The 21,288-nt window shown below is 37.0% G+C and overlaps 2 protein-coding genes across 2 annotated transcripts in view; one reads left to right on the top strand and one right to left on the bottom strand.

Moving 5' to 3' along the window:
- The window catches only part of LOC105167366 (probable polyol transporter 4), a 3,047-nt gene extending 1,219 nt beyond the window's left edge, over positions 1 to 1,828 (bottom strand). Inside the window, 3 exon segments of the mRNA XM_011087052.2 lie at positions 1 to 38; positions 41 to 649; positions 1,440 to 1,828. The exon segment at positions 1 to 38 is cut by the window's left edge and continues 1,219 nt beyond it. Of these exon segments, the coding sequence (XP_011085354.2) occupies positions 1 to 38; positions 41 to 649; positions 1,440 to 1,659 (867 nt within the window). The 5' untranslated portion in view covers positions 1,660 to 1,828.
- On the top strand, positions 14,064 to 17,865 carry LOC105167365 (protein STABILIZED1). The gene is given in 2 exon segments (XM_011087051.2): positions 14,064 to 16,889; positions 16,891 to 17,865. Coding segments are annotated over 2 exon segments (3,024 nt in total). The 5' UTR covers positions 14,064 to 14,259; the 3' UTR covers positions 17,285 to 17,865.

The following is a 21,288-nucleotide window of genomic DNA, read 5'->3' as shown; positions in this document are numbered from 1 at the left end:
ACGGCTTTCTCTTCAAGTTTGCCACTGTTACCTATTCCAGCAGCTAACTCTATTTCAGCAAGTCTCTCCTCCACCTCTGCTTCATTTTCATTTGTCTTCAGAAGCACATTCCTTGCTTCTTCTACTCTCTTCTGCAATACCAACCACCTTGGTGACTCAGGAATTATGCACAAGGCAAATGCAATAAAGACTGATGGTAGAATTCCGACGGCAAGCATAATTCTCCAGTTAGTGTGTGCAGGAAGGCCTGAAAATGCATAGTTGGAGACATAACCAAGAAGTATCCCGAGATTTATGAAGATTTCAGGAAATGACGTAAGTGAGCCTCTTGCAACACTTGGAGATATCTCGGCAATGTAAACTGGGGCGATCATGACCCCGAATCCAATTCCGACACCGGCCAAGATTCTTCCTATCATTAGTACTTCAAATGATGGGGCCAGGGTCATTACAGCTGCACCAGCTTGGAAGACGATGGCAGCCAAGCCCATCGTCCATTTTCTACCAATAGCATCCGATGTTCTTCCTCCACCTAAACTACCCAAAAGGGACATCACACTCAAAATGCCGACAAGAATCTCTTGCTGAACCTCTGTTATCTTCAAATCTTCTTGAATGAATAGGATTGCTCCACTCATGACTCCCACATCTGTAACTTGAAAAAGCGGCCTTATTCCATAGCACAAGCAAACAATCATAGAGTAGGAAAAAAAGAGCAGTTATTAGTTATGAACAATGAGTCAACTGCATGATAGCAATCTTTTCATTCCTTAGCTATTGCAACTTTCTTTTTGGTTGAATATGTATAAATAATATATCAGAGAACCCAAGGAGCTTATATGCATTTCTGCAGTTCTAAGGATGAGTTCCACATTAAACTATTAGTCCAAACTCAACTTTTTAGTGAAATGAATTGGAAAAAATGAAACAAAAATCCAGTCTTCAGGTAACAAGAAAGAAAATTGTATTTACAAGGTACACGGTCCATCTTTACCACAAGAATCAGCAATTACCATTTACACATTTTAGAAGTGACTTCTTCCTCACAGCAGTCTTTTAACAGTTCCCATCTATGATCGTTAATGTTATATCGCTCTTCCCATACATGACCGTTTCCCCGGATGACCACGATGTATACACTCGGAAATGAAAGCACAAACAGCCCCATCAAATCCTATCAAATGTCGAGGCTCCAAAACTTGAGCAAGTTATCTCTAATGAGGATAGGTCGTATCAAGAATCATGCTAGCTCTGCCACACAGTTTATCTCAAATTATCAAACTCTGACTTCTTCATTCCCATTTCTACTTCTTTGTCCTAACCCAAGGAAGCTAAAAGTACAGGATCATTCTTGCAGAAAACAGAAAGGGGCAAAGATTAAAAACACAACAACAGCACGTAACAAACCCAAATGTGGATCCAAGAACCAGACTTTTTACCATATCCAAGGAGAACATTGTTCAGAGATGCAAAAACAGAACAGGCAAAGACATATCTCCTAGTAGTCCTCCTCCTCTCCAGCTGATGGCTATGGCGTGAACCATCATAATCATCATCAAAACCATCATCAGGTGTCACCTGAGAATCCATTCTTTTGTACTTGTTCTTGGCTCCCAAAGACAACCCCATCTCTGTATTCCCATTTTCTTGGACACCCATCTCATCAAACCACCTATCTTCCCCGAGTTCTAACTGGGAAAAAAAAAATAGCAAGAAATGAAGGAATTTCTAGCAAACTCTGTTCTTATGGTTTGGCGGTGATTTAGATCTGAAAGGGAAGAGAACGAAGACTTGTGTGAGCAAGTGGGACATTTTTTAGTAAACACCATTTCTTTAAACTTACTAATACATCACGCGGCCTTGACCCTTTACTTGTCTAAGGTTTGATGGATCTTTCCAAGTAACAGCTGTTGGACTATATTCTTCTTTAATCTCATCCCATGAATTGTATTAAATTGTTGGCGAATTTTTGAATGAGTCACGATAAAAAAAATATTATTTAATAAGAGGTTTGTTGAGACTTTATTTATGTTTTACGGGGGCAATATATAGACCTATCTAACTTTAATTATTATTATTACTACTATTGTAGTAACGTATTTGGTGGCGAGAAAAAGTATCATAATGTTTGGATTTATTTTTCAAGTGTTTTGTTGTATTTTGTGAAGATAGAGAGAGAAAAAAAATATAAATAAGTGTGTGTTAGAGATAGTATAATCTAAAATAAGTATTATATGTTTAGTTGTGTTTTGGGAGACAAAAATTACTATTGATTGTCAAATCATGTATTTTTTATACATATTTATGTATATGTGTGTATATATATGTATGTATTTATGCTAAAACAGTTAAAAACACCTAAATAAGATGTTTTGAATGATGGCAAACATTGAGTATGTGTTGACTTGTTTCGAAAATAACTTGAAAATGAAAACAAACATAGTGTATCTATTTTGCAAGGTTGAAATAAGAGGGTATTTGATTAAATTTATTTGAAAGATGTAATAAATTCTTACATGTTATAAAATATTTTAAAAGTTTAAAGATGTTGAATTTTATTTTATAATAAACTCTTTTAATGTTTAGATAAATAAAATGTTAGAGTGTCTGGTACAATAAGATCTTTATAGTCTAACTGAAAAAGACCATCAAATTATTACATCATATATGTATATGTTTTTGCTTTGATAGGAAAAACGTCTGTTATATGAAAAGTAAAAGGGAAATACAAGTAAAATTATGAGAGCTATTTTGTCAATTGAATGTAAATAAACTTAAAAAATCTTTATAACAAAATGAGTTGAGCTTAGTTTTTTTTTTTTTTTTTTTGGTATAAAGTTTATAAGATTGTAAATGTGCTATTCAAGATCTTATAAGTTTTTTTTAAAAAGAAATTATCAAACAAATTTGTAATGCTTATATATGAACTTTTCAGAACATGTCATAAGTACATATGATAGTCGGAAGAGTTTATGTTTGTCTAACTCTTTTTATCTATATTATATAATAATCTAAAGATAAAATGAAAATTATTAGTATAAAGCTAATAGCAAGATTTTTCAATTATGACTAAAATAAATGTTATATTATATTATGCATCATCTCCTACGACACTATGTTGTAATAAAACTAATTGTAATACACTTTATATAATTATAACTCGTTTTATAAGGAATTTTCATTTATAATATATCGGCCTCAAGTAATGGTAGTCATCGTTAAAATGTTTGTATTAATATTTCAACTTAAGCTGTCATGGACACAACTAAAAGGAGATAAGTGAAGTTTTCTAGCTACTACAAAATTTGAAATGCACAATCAGGAAAAGACAAGTATCTCCTATAATCATATAGTTAGAATTCTCAACTTAAAATGTCACTGCTGACTCACCCAATAAGATTAACAACACGGCTTATAATCTAATTCGATTAGTCACTGTTGACTAATCTCTTAAGAATATGTAATAGAAAATGAGTTGTTTACTCAATAAGTATAGTTAATTAGCTTATATATATAAATACATATACGTATATGCACCAGGAGAAATTCCATATAATTGACACCAACTAAGAATTCTTCATCATATAATTGCCACAGGATCATGAAATAACCAATATCAACAATCATCATCAATCCATAGTATAGTGCATTCGAAGTTTTTGCTTATCTTTTCAATGATTTTCTCTAATTATTATCATCTCAATTAATATAGTATTATATACAATACATGATATTCCCTGCTATCTGAAATACCTCAATACCCTATAGCCATGATCCCTATCAATATATCTCTTTTTCGATATCACATAGCATAAAATTTCACTATAAAAAGTGTGAGATTTGCACCGGATTGAGGAATGATTTTTTTAATTTTTGGAACGCAAAATTATTAAGAGAATTACTTCGGATCGATTTTTGAAACGCTCAAGGAACGAAAGGCTTTCCGTCCTATTAGACGGTTGTTCCTGATAATTAAGAACGGCTTGGCAGTGACCGTTACTAATGTGTAATACTATTTATACACATGTAAAGTGACCGATACTAATTGCATATGACGGGCCTAAGAAAATATAATTTCTTTATTTGGAACACTTTCTTACATTTTCAAATGGTTTGTCCATAAAGTTTTTGGAAGTTTGGGAATGGTTGTTGCAATGCTATTAATGTAAAATTGGGATGATTGTAGTGTACGCAGGTTATGTCTTTTGGAAACGGTCTTTGAAATTAAAGTTTAAGCATATTTTGGAATACTCTTAGAAACAATTTTAATTTATTTGAATACATTGTTTTAACTGTTGTTGGATTACGGTATGGAATGGAACAATGAATATGTACTCATTTGTTTTGGAATATGCTTAGAAACAATTTGTTCTTTATTAGGAATACATTTTTGGAACTGTTGTAGTAATTACATTTGGAATGCTTGGCTGTGAACGTGTGTAAACAATGGTTGATCGACTGTTCCTAACACCATTTCAAAATTAAATATTTTTAAACATGAATTATTATTAAATAATAATTTAATATTTATAATCAATTATTAAATTTAATAATTTGTATTAAAATTTAATTAATTAAATAAATATTGAATAATGGAATGTAATGAAAATTAAAACATAAATAATTATGAAGAAATGTCATATTAATATAAAAATTATTGGATTACGAATATTTCAAAAAAAACACCTAATCTATAGCCCCGTCATCCACCAAGGTCCATTTCGTCATTGTTAGGGGCAGGGGAATCTTGTTGGAGGCGTGTCAGGGCATTAGTCAAGGTAGAAAGCTGTGACTGTCCGGTAGTCAAGGCTCTGGCCTGCATGGACTTCATCATGGCCCATCATGTTGACCATCATCCTCTCCAGTCGGACCATCTGATCCTCTATGTCCAAGCGTGGTGGTAGGGGTGGCGGTGGCAATGGTGACGTGTAGGTCCAGTTGGACACGTTGGCCTCAGAATCAAAACCTAATGAATAATCTTTGTTCTTGCCCCTGACCACTGTTAGCCACAATTGCTGCTCGGTCATCGCCACCAAGGCCTCCAATTCGGCCGGAGTATCATGGTCATCGATCGTGGCCTGAGAGTTGATGAACCTCTATTAGCTTCTGGAGCGTCTTCTGTAAAACAAACAAAAATATTACAAATATACCCAAAAATTATATTAACCAAAAATTAAATTAGTACTATTCTGTCGGGTTTCTTTTTGTAGCATCTGAGAAATAATTCCATTTGCTTGACAGGTCGACTGAGTGCTACCACCTAAACAAGAATCGAACAATTAGCATAATATTTCTAAAATCATGATAAACTTTAAAAAAATATATAAATTACTTACCAGTTTTCTCTTGTGAATGCCGATAAAGGAAGATCCCCTGTGGTACACAATAGATGACGCCACTGGGTTAGCCGATCGGTTGGCCTTATTCTTGGCAGACTCATCCTGGAAGTCTGCATTGGCCTAGAATAGTTGGAGCTCGTGCCAGACCTCGTTGGCCAGCCAAAGTGGCTTGATCAGCTGACTGCGGGCGATGACAAAACGTTTTTGTATGAATTTGCCCGTCCACATGTGGAAGAACCAAAACACAGACTCATCATCACAATCCCACCAGTAGGTCATCTACACAATATCACATAAAAGAATTAGTAAAATAAGAAAATATTTAAATTATACGATAACATAATTTTTTTTAAAAAAAACATTACCTTCAAGTTCTCAAACCAAAACTGTTGCTGCTCTAGGTGAACTTGCCACAAATATCCCCAAGGTGGGGATAGTGCCCTCGCACCACCGTATTGATGCACTCGTGAAATTTGCGATCAGACCTGAAATAACATGTTAATTAGTGATTTTCAAAGTAAAATAATGCAAAAAAATAACAAAATTAAAAAAAATTACCTTGCGTCATTAAAACTGATAAATGGCTCGCTAATAGTGGGGAGACTGTTGGTGGTACTGGTGGAATAACCCACAGACGGGCAGGATCTGCTAATGGGGGGGTAGACGGCTATCCGACCTCCTCAGTTACCAGTGCAGCAGATGTACATGGGAATGTTGTCACCTCAGTGATAGGAACCCAACAATGCAGCATCAATAGTTCGTTGTCTGTGTAGTTTAATTCAGGTTTCACCTGCAATTGACATGATAGAGAGGATTGACGACTCATCATTTCACAGTTATAACACAATTGATAAGGTTCAACACTTACACAACGTTTGAACCAATTCTTGAATTCAGTTGCAACTAATAGATCAATGTTGGGTTCCTCCAAATGGTATTGCTCGTAGAGATCATTCAAAAATGACCTGTATTTGAAAAAAATGCAATACATATAAATATATACGTTAAAACTCTCAATAAGAATTGAAAAAACTATTGACATCTATACACTTAATTACTCATAGTATGGCGTGACTACTTCATAGTTGCACAAGATGTACGTATTGATTATGTGACATTCTGAACTGCTGAGTCACCTCTTCTTTGAGGCACCACTTGCTAGGCCATGATGGCTGAAAATAGACTGTTGGTTACGACTGTCATTAATTGTGAGGTCTTCGTTTCTACGAGGTCTACTTCTCTTGCAAAGAATTTGTAGCTTGAAAAAGTGAGAAGTGAATAGCCCACTTTCTTCTACAAGGTATGCCTCTATAATTGACGCCTCAATGCGTGTTTTGTTTTTCACCTTCTTCTTCAAGTCGAGGAGAAATATATTCGTATGAATATTTATTAGAAAACAGATGACATTGGAACTATTTAATAAAACTATATTTTCTCGTGTAGTTGAAGAAGATAGAGCTGTTGGTGTTCAGAATTCTCATGTTCAAATTGGAACAGAGTTGCAGAAGGAAGAGATGGAGCCTTTTGGAGAAGACGATCAACAGTGGAATTTCAGATTTTAAAGTTGCTGTTTCAATTTTACGTTTTCTTTTATTCGAAGTCGTGTCTTTTATAGCACCCTGTATTAACGCGACTTTATTAGTGAAATGACGCCTTTGGTTATTTCTCATACTAGCCGTTAATTAATTGCCATGTTCACTGTGTATATTAACACAGAGCAGCTGTATGTATTGGACTGTAACTTGAAATTCCTTATTGAAATGAAACTCCCACTCTTGATTCTTGTTTTATCTTCTTGACATGGTACCAGAGCCATTGATTAGTGGTTCTGCAATTTTCTTGTTCACACTTGAAGAATCTTAGCTTCAGAAATAAAGAATTAACTCATGCCTGAAACAGAAAACAAAATTGCCAAGCAAAGGAGACTGACTGATGACACAAATATAGCCAGAATGCAGATAACGCAGAATCCAGGAATAAGCCTAGTTTCATCATTGTTAAATGGAAAGAATTATCTATCCTAGAGCAGGTCCATACGGATAGCATTGGGGGCAAAAACAAAGCTTGATTTCATCAATGGAAAGGCCTCAAAACCAGATGAACAATCTGAGGAATATGAACAATGGATAAGAAATGATTGTCTAGTTACATCTTGGATTTTAAATTCCATATTCGAAGACATTGTTGAGAGTTTTTTATATACTAATTCTGCGAGAGAGTTGTCGGTAGAACTTGAGACACATTTTGGGAAAAGTAACGGGCCAATGATTTATCAAATACAAAAAGAAATAGCTTCTATATCACAAGGGAATTCATCAGTTTCTGCGTATTACACAAGATTGAAGAAATTGTGGGATGAACTTACCTGTTTAATGCCTATACCACAATGTGAATGTAAAGCTTCCATGAACCTTGCAGAAATCAATTTTTCAAATCAGCTCATGCAATTCTTGATGGGATTGCATGGTAGCTTTGATCATGTTAGGAATCAAATCCTTTTTATGGAGCCATTACCTAGTGTTAATAAAGCTCATTCTATGGTTTTAAGGGTAGAAAAACAAAGGGAAATAAATTCTGAAAACACTAGTATAACCCAAAGCATGGCTATGCAAGTTAGAGAAGGACGAAGGAACCCACCCTTTGTACCCAATCTTGCACAGAAAAGAAAAACACAGATGAAAAAATAGAAAATAATTTGTCAAGAATGTGGCAAAACAGGCCATTTAAAGAATACCTGTTTTGAGATATATGACTTCCCCGATTGGTATAAGGCTTTAATGAAAAAGAAGAAAGGATCAACAAATAATGGTCAAGCTTAAAACACTAATTTGAGTGATAGACAAGCACTCAGTATTGGTGGAAATGACAGGCATCAAGCTGCAGCAACTAAAGACTCAATGGACAAGAAGATGATATAGAGATCATTAGAACTGAACTGCAGAGGATGATAACAGAGAACAGCCATGCACAGACAATTCTTGATCAATTTTCAGGTAACCTCTGCCTAATACTTCAAGGAATGATCTGAGTATTGATAGTTGGGTAGTGGACAGTGGTGCATCCATTCACATGTCGAAACATAAAACTGTTTGATTCCTTTTCTAGAGTTATGACTCAGTCCTTCATTCACTTGGCAAATGGATCTATACAACAAATTAAGGGAATAGGAGACATAATTCTAAATAACAGACTTAAACTTTCATCTATTCTTTTTGTGCCTAGCCTTAGATGTAACCTATTATCTGTCAACAAAGTTTGTGATTCCAATTCAATTCTCTTACATTTTCTAACACTTGTTGTGTCATGCAGGATCACATGTTTAAAGAGACTATTGCAGTAGGCAGAATTATAGGAAAACTATATGTCTTTGACAGATCATCATTTCAAACAGAAACTATTAACATGTTGGATCACAAATTAGATCATCATACATGCTATTCCATTACCTCTAATTTCAATGTATGGCACAAAAGGCTGGGGCATGTATATGAAAATGTACTCAAGCAGGTTCATTTTTTGCATGATAGATAGGGTAAAACGCATAATTGTGAGATCTGTCCATTAGCAAAACAGTAGAGGTTACCCTTTTTTGATAGTGAATCAAAATCTGACACTATGTTTGACCTTGTTCATATAGATTTATGGGGGCCTTATAATCATGATACATTATCTAATTGCACCTATATGATGACTTTGGTGGATGATTACCGTAGATGTACTTGGACATTTCTAATGAGACACAAATCTGATACAACCTCATTACTAATGTCATTTCAAAAAATGATCTTCACTCAGTTTAATAAGAAAATTAAAACCATTAGGACTGACAATGGAGGTGAATTTTTAAGTAAAGAATGTCAAGAATTCATTAAGAATGAAGGCATTATCCATCACAAGACATGTGCTTACACACCCCAACAAAATGGAGTAGTAGAAAGAAAGCACAAACACCTCTTGCAAATAGCAGGGCCACTTATGTTTCAATCCTCACTTCCTCAAATATTTTGGACAGAGGCTATCCTTACAGCCACATATATAGTTAATAGGCTTCTATCTGCACTTTTAAAATGGGAAACCCCCTATGAAAGACTTCATAAAAAAACCTGATAATTATTTGCACATTTGGGTGTTTATGTTTTGCAACAAGCACACATCCTTTCAAGGAAAAATTTGACCCTAAAGAATCTAAATGTATCTTCATTGGCTATGCTTATGGACATAAAGGTTATAAATTGTTTGATATTGAAAAGAAGACAACACTCATAAGTAGGGATTTCATTTTTCATGAAGATGTTTTTCCGTACAAAGGTGAAGTTATGGATCCTCACTTGTCCAATACCATTACCTTTGGATATCCCAAACACAGAAACCTTTAAAGGCACTAATGATTCAAATCAAGAAGAAGAAACTGTTACTACAGAACCAATTCTTAGGAGGTCCACTAGAAGGACTTCCAAACTACTTGGATGACAGACTTTGTCTGTAATTATTCTAATGATCACAACTCACCTACTGTTACTGCTATATCCTCTGTATATACTGGTTTTGCTGCCTCTATATCAAATTTGCAGGAATCTCAAACTTATTTGCAAGCAGCCACAAAAAAAAAAAAAAATGGGTTGAAGCTATGAAACATGAAATCAAAGCATTGGGAATCAACCAAAGTTGGGAAGCAACTCCTTTACCCCCCAACAAACAAGCAATTCGATGCAGGTGAATTTTTAAACTTAAATTCAATTCAGATGGATCATTAGATAGACATAAAGCAAGATTAGTAGCCAAAGGCTACAACAAAATTGAAGGCATTGATTACTTTGAGCGTTTTTCACCCGTGGCTGAAGTAGTCACAGTAAGAACTCTCATAGCTGCAGCTGTTGCAGGTAGATGGGAATTACAGCAATTATATATAAATAATGCATTTCTTCATGATTTCTTGGATGAAGAAATCTACATGACACCTCCAGAAGGCTATAATGTTCCTTCAGGACATGTGTGTAAGCTGAAAAAGTCCCTATATGGACTTAAACAAGCTTCTAGGCAATGAAATTGTGAGATTACTTCCAAGCTGGAAAAGTTTAGCAATCAAAAAGTGATTACTGCTTGTTCACCAAAACTTCCCCAACTGGATTTCTTGCTTTATTGGTGTATGTTGATGATATTCTCCTTGCAGGTACATCTACTTTCCAAATTACAGAAGTTAAGCACTATCTTGACAGCCTATTTACAATTAAAGACCTAGGTCTAGCAAGATATTTTCTTTGATTGGAGATTGCTAGAGTTGCAGATCGAGTGATTCTCACACAGTAAATATTTCCAAGATATCATATCAGACATGAAGCTCACTGAAGCTCGGACAACTAACACACCATTACATGCTAGAATTAAACTAATTTGATGTTTAGATCACATTCTTCCACAACCAGCTACCTACAGAAGATTGGTAGGAGGCTTCTCTACTTAAATTTCACTAGGCCTGATATATCTCATGCTGTGCAGCAACTGAGCCAGTTTATTCAAAGGCCTTGCAATGAATATTTGGATGTTACAGTTCATGTAGTGAAATACCTTAAAGGGACTGCACATAAAGGCTTGTTCTTTCCTACAGATACAGAATTGAGGCTCAGGGCATACTGTGATGCTGACTGGGCTTTCTGTCCAGATAGTAGAGGTCTCTAACCGGTTATTGTGTCTTCCTAGGAAAAGCATTGATTTCATGGAAAAGAAAGAAACAAACTACCGTTTCTCGCTCCACAGAAGAAACAGAGTATAGAGCCATGGGATCCACTGTGTGCGAACTGGTTTGGATTACTTCACTTCTACAAGACCTTGGAATTTCAGTTCCTCGTCCCATTCCATTTTTTGTGACAACAGGGCTGCTTTACACACAATAAGCAACCCAGTATTTCATGAACGAACGAAGCACTTGAAATTTGACTGTCACCTCATTCATGATGACTACAAATCAGGTTTTCTAGCACCTACTTATGTTCGCTCCAAAGATCAACTTGCTGATAGTTTCACCAAACCACTTACTGGCCCATTTTTCATTCCTTTTTTAGCAAGCTTGGACTTCTTGATTTTCTCGTAAGTCCATCTTAAGGGGGATGAAGAAGATAGAGCTGTTGGTGTTCAGAATTCTCATGTTCAAATTGGAACAAAGTTGCAGAAGGAAGAGATGGAGCCTTTTGGAGAAGACAATCAACAGTGGAATTTCAGACTTTAAAGTTGTTGTTTCAATTTAACGTTTTCTTTTAATTGAAGTCGTGTCTTTTATAGGACCCTCTATTAATGCGACTTTATTAGTGAAATGACGCCTTTGGTTATTTCTCATCTTAGCCGTTAGGAAGACAGTTCATTAAATGCCATGTTCATAGTATATATTAACACAGAGCAGCTGTACGTATTAGACTGTAACTTGAAATTCCTTATTGAAATGAAACTTCCACTCTTCATTCTTGCTTTATCTTCTTGACAGTAGTTACCTCTCAAATTGGTGGATTTGGTACATCCACTTGTATTGCACGGGTCTTCCCACGTGTGTCTCATATGGCAAGTGAATAATTAGGTGCTCCATTGAGTTGAATGGGAAATCCCATAGATTTTTTGCGGGCTCACGAGGGTTGAGGCAAGGTGATCCCGTGTCGCCTTACCTATTTGTTCTTGTGATTGAGGCGTTACATCTTTTATTCCTACAGTTGATTGAACAGGATGGGTGTTTTTCATTTCATTTGAAATGTGCTCTTGCTCGACTTTTTCAGCTTGGTTTTGCAGATGATCTGCTGCTATTTTGTAAAGCTGATATGGATTCTATATGGGTCTTCAAGCAGGGCCTAGAGATGTTCGCATCTTGGTCGAGTCTACGGCTTAATGCACATAAGAGCAACCTTATTATCTCTCGCTCGGCACAAGGGATTTGAGAAGAGTTGTTGGCAATGCTGCGATTCTAGGAAGGACAATTACCGATGAGATACTTGGGACTTTCGCTCCTCTCTCTCTCGATTATTGATAATAGATTGTCAGCCATTGTTATTGAAAATTGACCAACGCATTAAAGGATAGGAAGATCTGGCGTTTTGTCCTATGCTGGAAGGATTCAGATCATCAAATCTGTCCTTATAGCGTTGAACATTTACTGGTCCTCAACGAACCTATTGCCTAAAGGTGTTATAAGGGAGATTGAGAAGCGACTTCGAGCGTTCTTATGGAAAGGGGGGACGACTAGGGGCTATGCCAAGGTAGCATGGCAAGAAGTATGTAAGCCGTTATCGAAAGGTGGGCAGGACTTACGAGACATTGCTACCTTAAATCGGGTTTTAATGTGTAAGAAGCTCTGTGACGTTATAAGGTGTAATAAGACGTCTATTTGGGTGGAGTGGCTCTGTCATGGGCGGTTGCGAAATACAAATAGCGATTCCAGACCGAGGGGGTTCGTGGAGTTGGCGGAAACTACTTCATTTACGATCCCTTATTCGGCCAATGGTGGACTTTCGGGTTGGTGATGAGGCTACGTTCTATCTTTAGCAAGATCCTTGGCACCATCTTGACCCCTCATAGCCAGATTTTCCCATGGATCACCACTCCCTGAGCTTGCGATTTCTACCAAGCTCAGCAGCTTATTATGGCATTGCCCCTCATTATAGACATTGAGTGTTCGGAGGTTTTACAATCACTACTACGGATTCATGGCGGTGTTGATCGTATCATTTGGCGGTATGGAAATGTTAGTCCTACATTCACATCTCTATACCGATCACTCGACCCTCCAAGACCCAAGGTAAGTTGGTCTTCATTACTCTTGGGTTTCCTCAAGATCCCCATGCATAATTTTATTCTATGGCTTGCTATATTGGGAAAGCTTTCGATAATTGATAAACCATGGTTATTTTACTTAGGCACCTGTATTCTATGTGATGATGACGCGAATGAGACGCGCACTTATTCTTCCGATGCTGTTACGCCTAACGGTGCCTTATAGCTATTCGACGATCTGTTCGCTACAATTGACCGAACTGAGACTGGCCAATGGATATAGATTGGGCTACAAGAAAATGGTGAGGGCAACATATTATTAATCTGGTTTATCGTGCACTATTGGCTTCATGTGTGTATCATATTCGGAAGGAACGAAACTTGAAACGTTTTGAGTAGTTTGAGAAAGAACCGACCACACTTGCTGGACTCATTGTGGAAGAGGTTAGACAGATGATTCTTAGTACTTTTTTAGCTCACTCTGTTAGTTCTTGTACGTTATATAGACTTTGACATATCTCTTAGCCTATTTAGGAAGACGCCACTCATTGAGTACTATTGTACCGTACGATTGTATTATTTATTTAATAAAAATTACATTTACCAAAAAAAACATTTCGAATTTCAAGTGAAACGGAATAACAAGTTCTTTTCCGTGGTTCCCTAATAAAAAAAATTATTCTTTTTTCACTCGAACAATGAAGAGGTTAGAAAGATGATTCTTAGTACTTTTTTAGCTCACTCTGTTAGTTCTTGTGCGTTATATAGACTTTGACATATCTCTTAGCCTATTTAGGAAGACGCCACTCATTGAGCACTATTGTACCGTACGATTGTATTATTTATTTAATAAAAATTACATTTACCAAAAAAAACATTTCGAATTTCAAGTGAAACGGAATAACAAGTTCTTTTCCGTGGTTCCCTAATAAAAAAAATTATTCTTTTTTCACTCGTTTTAATATTTTTTCCCTATATCAAACCGACTTGGCGACTCGCATGTAGTAAGTCGGCGACCTTCCTTCCACTATAAACTCACTAATTTCCGCCGTCCCCGACTCATCGGCGTCACAGGTGAGACCTTCTTTCCCGATTTTAACACACTCACACACATACTCTGAGTTCTATAGATACGTATATACATACGAATTCCCACCACAAACGAAGTAGGATGGTGTTTGTGAAATCCCCTGAGAACAAAACCCTAATCTTGAATCTTAATCCTTCCATAACCACTCTAAGGTGGCTTAGTCTCCATATCCAGCGAAATTACCTCATACCCATTTCGCAACAGCGCCTCTACTTCTCCGCCCGCCTCCTCTCCAGCCCGGAGAACGAAGGCATCTTGCTTTCTCACCTCGGAGTTTCCCCAAATTCCACCCTGACATTACACGTACCATTCCTCGGCGGTATGCAAGCTCCTGTCCCTCCAAAGAGTAGGTTGGATTTTCTAAATACAAAACCGCCACCGAATTATGTCGCCGGGCTCGGCCGTGGTGCTACGGGCTTCACCACCCGTTCGGATATTGGTCCGGCGCGTGCCGCGCCTGACTTACCGGATAGATCAGCGGCGGCAGTTGGCGCTGGTGGAGCCGCTGGGGTTGGTCGTGGCCGTGGGAAGGGCCCTGGGGAGGAGGATGAGGAGGAGGAGAATGAGGAGAAGGGATACGATGAGAATCAGAAGTTTGATGAGTTTGAAGGGAATGATGCGGGGTTGTTTGCTTCTGCGGAGTATGACGATGAGGATAAGGAGGCTGATGCGGTGTGGGAGGCAATCGATAAGAGGATGGATTCGCGTAGGAAAGATAGGAGGGAGGCGAGGCTTAAGGAGGAAATTGAGAAGTATCGTGCCTCAAATCCAAAAATTACGGAACAGTTTGCCGACTTAAAGAGGAAATTGTACACATTGTCAACTGAAGAGTGGGATAGTATACCGGAGATAGGTGATTACTCTTTGAGGAATAAGAAAAAGAGGTTTGAGAGTTTTGTACCTGTTCCAGATACGCTTTTGGAAAAAGCTAGGCAGGAAAAAGAGCATGTCAGTGCCTTGGATCCGAAGACCAGGGCAGCTGGTGGGACTGAAACTCCGTGGGCGCAGACGCCGGTTACGGATTTGACTGCCGTAGGAGAAGGCAGAGGAACTGTTTTGTCACTGAAGTTAGACAGATTATCTGATTCTGTTTCTGGGTTGACAGTGGTGGATCCTAAGGGTTACTTGACAGATTTGAAGAGTATGAAGATTACTAGTGATGCAGAGGTATCTGATATCAATAAGGCCAGGCTGTTGCTGAAATCAGTCACACAGACGAATCCAAAGCATCCTCATGGTTGGATAGCAGCCGCTAGGTTGGAGGAGGTGGCAGGGAAGCCTCAGGTTGCCCAGCAGTTGATCAAGAAAGGATGTGAGGAATGTCCGAAAAGTGAGGATGTCTGGTTGGAGGCATGCCGTCTGGCATCTCATGTTGATGCTAAGGCTGTGATTGCAAGGGGTGTTAAGGCAATTCCGAATTCAGTGAAGTTGTGGATGCAAGCGGCGAAGCTTGAGCAGGATGATGTGAATAAGAGTAGGGTGTTAAGGAAAGGGCTTGAGCATATTCCAGACTCAGTCAGGCTTTGGAAGGCAGTTGTCGAGCTTGCCAATGAGGAAGATGCAAGACTTTTGCTGCAGAGAGCTGTTGAATGCTGCCCATTGCATGTGGAACTGTGGTTGGCTCTCGCTAGGTTGGAAACTTATGAGAATGCGAAGAAGGTGTTAAATAAAGCTAGGGAAAAGCTTCCTAAGGAGCCAGCTATATGGATCACTGCTGCCAAGTTGGAAGAAGCTAATGGGAATACGGCCATGGTTGGGAAGATTATTGAAAGGGGTATTCGAGCTTTACAGAGGGAAGGTGTAGAAATTGACAGGGAAATGTGGATGAAAGAAGCTGAGGCAGCTGAAAGAGCTGGGTCCGTTGCAACTTGTCAGGCTATAATTCATAACACTATTGAGGTTGGGGTGGAGGAAGAAGATAGGAAGAGGACATGGGTTGCTGATGCTGAGGAGTGTAAGAAGAGAGGTTCCATTGAGACAGCAAGGGCCATCTATGCTCATGCCCTTACTGTGTTCTTAACAAAGAAGAGCATATGGCTAAAAGCAGCTCAGCTTGAAAAGAGCCATGGCACCAGGGAATCTCTGGATGCTTTGCTGCGTAAGGCAGTTACTTACATACCGCATGCTGAAGTTTTGTGGCTAATGGGTGCCAAAGAAAAGTGGCTTGCTGGTGATGTGCCTGCTGCTAGGGCAATTCTTCAAGAAGCATATGCTGCAATCCCTAATTCTGAGGAGATTTGGCTTGCTGCATTCAAGCTTGAGTTTGAGAACCATGAACCTGAAAGAGCTAGAATGCTTCTTGCAAAGGCACGAGAAAGGGGAGGAACAGAGAGAGTTTGGATGAAATCTGCAATTGTTGAGAGAGAACTGGGAAACACTGCAGAGGAGAGGAGGTTGTTGGATGAAGGGCTGAAGCTCTTCCCTTCATTTTTCAAACTTTGGCTGATGCTTGGGCAGTTGGAGGAACGTCTTGGTAACTTGGAACAAGCCAAAGAAGCATATGAGTCGGGCTTGAAGCACTGCCCCAATTGTATTCCTTTATGGCTTTCGCTTGCTCAACTGGAGGAAAAAGTAAGTGGCCTAAGTAAAGCTCGCGCAGTTCTGACCATGGCTAGAAAGAAAAATCCTCAGAATCCTGAACTCTGGCTTGCTGCAGTGCGAGCTGAGTCGCGACATGGTTATAAGAAAGAAGCCGACATATTGATGGCAAAAGATGGTTCCACGGCCTCAGCAAAAAACCAAAAGTAGGGATGCGTACAAAAGATGTGGGGATGACCCTCAAGTCCTTGCCGCTGTCGGGAAGATATTTTGGCATGACAGGAAGGTTGATAAAGCTAGGTCCTGGTTCAACAGGGCCGTCACTCTTGCTCCGGATATTGGGGATTTCTGGGCATTGTACTATAAATTTGAACTCCAACACGGCACTGAGGAGACCCAGAAGGATGTATTGAACAGATGTGTCGCAGCAGAGCCAAAGCACGGCGAGAAGTGGCAAGCCATATCCAAAGCTGTCGAGAATTCGCACCAGCCAACAGAATTCATCTTGAAGAAGGTGGTAGTAGCAATAGGAAAAGAGGAGCATGCAGCTGAGAATGGCAAAAACTAGTATTTCCACAGATATCCCAAGTTATTTGTTGCTTCTCATGATTGCTAAACTATTTGATGTATTTCTAAATTCCTTTACCTGTAGTGGCTGTCCCATGCACTTCTATTTTGTTGGTTGAGCCTCTTAAGATGGTTGGGGATGTGTTTGTGGATCTCAACATGTTGTCATACTCTGATACTGAAGTAACTTTTCTACGGTTCTATGTATTTTACATTGGTACTTGGTTAATTCTTGGCCTCACCTTGCAGAAAGATGGTAAGAATGTATGGCCTTCTTTGTATTGTCTGACTGTTGACGGTTGCCTGTAGAAGTCACATTCCTATCTGTTTAGCTCAACAAGATACGGTGCTCGTATTTGTAGATGGGCTGCTTCGTGCGGTTAGCAGTTGTTTCGTCTCGAGTGTCTTGGCTTGAAAGTTACTTTTGTGGATGGGCTGCCACTCTGATAGTTGTGTGCTGCTGCTGTTGGCAAATGCCCTTTGCTTTGTCTGTCTTCTCCATATAGTTGTTACTCCTTTATAATCATGTGTAGCAAAATGTGAATTTGTATTTAATTACACCAACTTTTTTTTTGTTGTTCATTTAGGAATACACCGGTTGGAAAGCGTGTGGTATAATTGACTCTATGAAATTCCAGACAAAATATTATAATTTTATTTCTAAAATGGCATCGTGTGCGTCTGTATTTAATTTTATCTACCATTTTATGTATACATTTGCAAAGATACGTGACAAAATCTATTAGGAAAATTGCACTTTTAGTCCACACGATAGGTGTGTTGTATTTTTTGTTCTACAAGTTTACTGATTTAGCATATTTCGTCCTATAGGATAAATATTGTAATATTTTTTGTTTCGAGATATAAATTTTAGCACATTTGATCCTATAAGGTAAAACCTATGGTGCATTCATCTCGTATGATATAAAGTTGTTTGTGTCCTATGGGTCCAAATGTACTACAATTTTTATCTATGGGACTAAAAATGTTATATCCCATGATATTAAATGTGTTAAATCCGTAAATTATGGGACGAAAAATACAACACACCCTATCTTGTGGAACTAAAAGTGCAATTTTTTCAATTCTATATACGCACTTATAATAGGAAAAGCGCACTTTGGGTTCCACCAAACAGTTTTGGTCTCACATATTACAGCTCAGGACGTTTAGTCTCACATAAAGAAAAGGTGTTGTACTTTTGGTCCCAACCCTGTTTAAATAGTTAAGTGAGAGATAGAAAGTCACTTTGAAAAGTCAAAGGTGCTTTTTATGATTTGAAAACCACTATAATGGCAATTTTTACACTACATTTTGCAAAAAAAATTAATAAGGTACACAGTTGTGATAGATTAAAAAAAATGTCTCACAGAAAAATAAGTTCCACACTTGCGTTAGATAAAAAAGGGTAAATTACATAAAACCTCCATTTATTTTTAAAATTTAACTAAAATCCCTATATTAAAAATATAGGCAAGAAATCTCGTATTTTTAAATGTTGCATACTTTCCCCTTCCATTAGGTAAGTCCTAACAACGTTAATTTTTGCTAAATTGGTCGTTGTATCCTTTCATTACAATCAATGATTTTTAATAATAAAAAATGAACGATTCAAATTTTAAGTAATTTAAATATATTTTTTATTTATATATATATTTATATATACACTATATATAATATACATATAAAATATATTATCACTATATATAATATATATATATATATGTATTGGTAGGTGGCCATGGCCGCGGCCTATGTGGGTGGCGGGCGACAGTGTGACCGCCTCCGGTAGAGGCCTTTCCGTCACCCTTGCTGCCCCCTTCTGGAATGGGTGGCGACTAGATGTGGGCGATGGTGGTTGCCCAAAGAAGAAGGGCGATCTTCGTCGCTGGCCCTATATGTCGGTGACGGAAAAGAAGGTAAAAAGAAATTCTATTTTTTAAAAGTAAAAAGTAAAACTAATTTAATTTTTTTAAATTTTAATATTTAATTTAAATATTATTTATAATAAATACTATAATTTAAAATAATTAATATTATTTTTTTTGTATTTTGATATTTAATTAGTATTAATTATAAATAAACAAAATATATTTATATTAATAAAAATTTAATTGAGATAATAATATATAATTATTATAGGTGACTTTAAACTTGTATTATGTTTTTTAAATTCCAAATTTTAATTTTTACAAAATTTATATACTGTTAGGTATTCTATATTATATAAATATATTTCATAAATAAATATAATTTATTGTATTATATTTGGACTAAATAAATAATTTAAATTAATTAAGTATATTTAAATAAAATAATAATATAAATAAATTAATTTCAAATATATTTAATGTAAAAGAAAGAGGCAAAATGGACATTATACACTTAAAATAATCCCAAAAAAATACTAAAAAATGAGATCCATTCGCAAAATAGATGAGTATCACACACTCTCCATTAATTTCTAACGGAGAGGGGTTTTTTACTATATTTTATAAAATACAAGGGGTTTTTTGCTTATTTTTCTAAGACATTGGGGTTTTAATTAAATTTTGAAAACACAAGAGTGAATGCTATGAAATTTACCCTGTTAAAAAACATATTATTATGAGGAAATGTTAAACTATAGGATTGCAAAATTATGACTTCAGAAGAAAGAAAAAAAAAAAAAAAACGAACTAACTGCATTGAAGCCAAAATTCGCTGTTTGCAATATACAGATTTAGCCCTATTTTTCCCTTGCCAACTACGTAGAGATATCAACCAGTTTTGAAGTTTAAGAAATAAATGAGTTAAGGGGAAGGATACTTACAGATATAAACTCGTGACATTACAACATAGGAGCTGAAATGGTCCTTTTCCTTGCCTGAAAAAACAAGATATTTAAATTACATTCAGTTTTGAGTAAAACATGACATTAGAAGCATAAAGCAATTGAAATATATACTTACAGTCAGTTTTTCCTGGGGCTGATGTTGTCCACCTTTTGGTTATGGCCAGTACGTACCTCCACAATAGTGGCATTCCACTGTGTAAGACTGCCTCTTGAGCTTGATTGGCTTTCTCTAACCCCTTTTGCTACTTCTCCTCGGTTTGTTAGGTATTTCATTTGGCTCCATTCTCCTAGCTCTTAATTTTACTTGCCTTTCTCCTAGAGTTTGGTGGAAGAGGAGGAATATTTCCTATATGAGCCCACAATTTAGGGCCATTTACAGGCATGATTGTAGACTAGTACACCTTTTTAAAAGTTTGCATACTGTAGCATGGATTAACAAAATTCTCCGGATCAAGAACTTGACTGCATATTGCGCCCATGGCATGATTACATGGAATGCCAGTCGAGTCCTATTTCCTGCGACTACATGAAAAATTCTGCAAATTCACCACATACTTTGCCCCCATCATAACAAGATATTTCATAGTTATATTGGCCTGATTTTTTGGCAATGTAGTCAGCTGCTTTTGTCAAGTATCTTTCTTGTCTTTGGATAGATTTTTTCTTCTATACCACTTTTCTGAGGCTTATTTATATTTTCTGTCAGCCCCAATATGATAGTCCCTAATCCACTCAAGTATTCTTAAAAATGATTTCTCCCTTGCTTCCAGGATGCAACTGTTGCAGAACTCACAAACATTGTTCAATAACATATCACATATAGGAAAGGTATTTGATCCGTGTCGAAAAATAAGACTTCGAGCAGCGATCTCGATTGCACATCTTTTAATTTATTATCAACTAAGTTTATTATTAAGCTTGTTCATCAAATTATTATTTAAATTCATTATATAGTTTTAATTATTATTTTTTGGAAAAAGGTGAATTGCATCAAATTAAGTAAAGAGAGATTACAAACAAAGAGGAAAAAACATCCCCCCACCCAAGAAGCCTATCAAATTTATCAAACCCAAGGGATTTCCCAAGTCCTTTGTAATAAATTAGTGTTAACAGTTAACGGAAGTTTATCACTCATAATTCTCAAACGCAATTGCTCCAAAACTAACGTC

Source organism: Sesamum indicum, linkage group LG8, assembly GCF_000512975.1.
Source record: "Sesamum indicum cultivar Zhongzhi No. 13 linkage group LG8, S_indicum_v1.0, whole genome shotgun sequence".
In the NCBI taxonomy this organism is placed as follows: Eukaryota; Viridiplantae; Streptophyta; class Magnoliopsida; order Lamiales; family Pedaliaceae; genus Sesamum; species Sesamum indicum.
The sequence above is the reverse complement of the archived record's forward strand: the minus strand, read 5'-3'. Positions and strand labels throughout refer to the sequence as shown.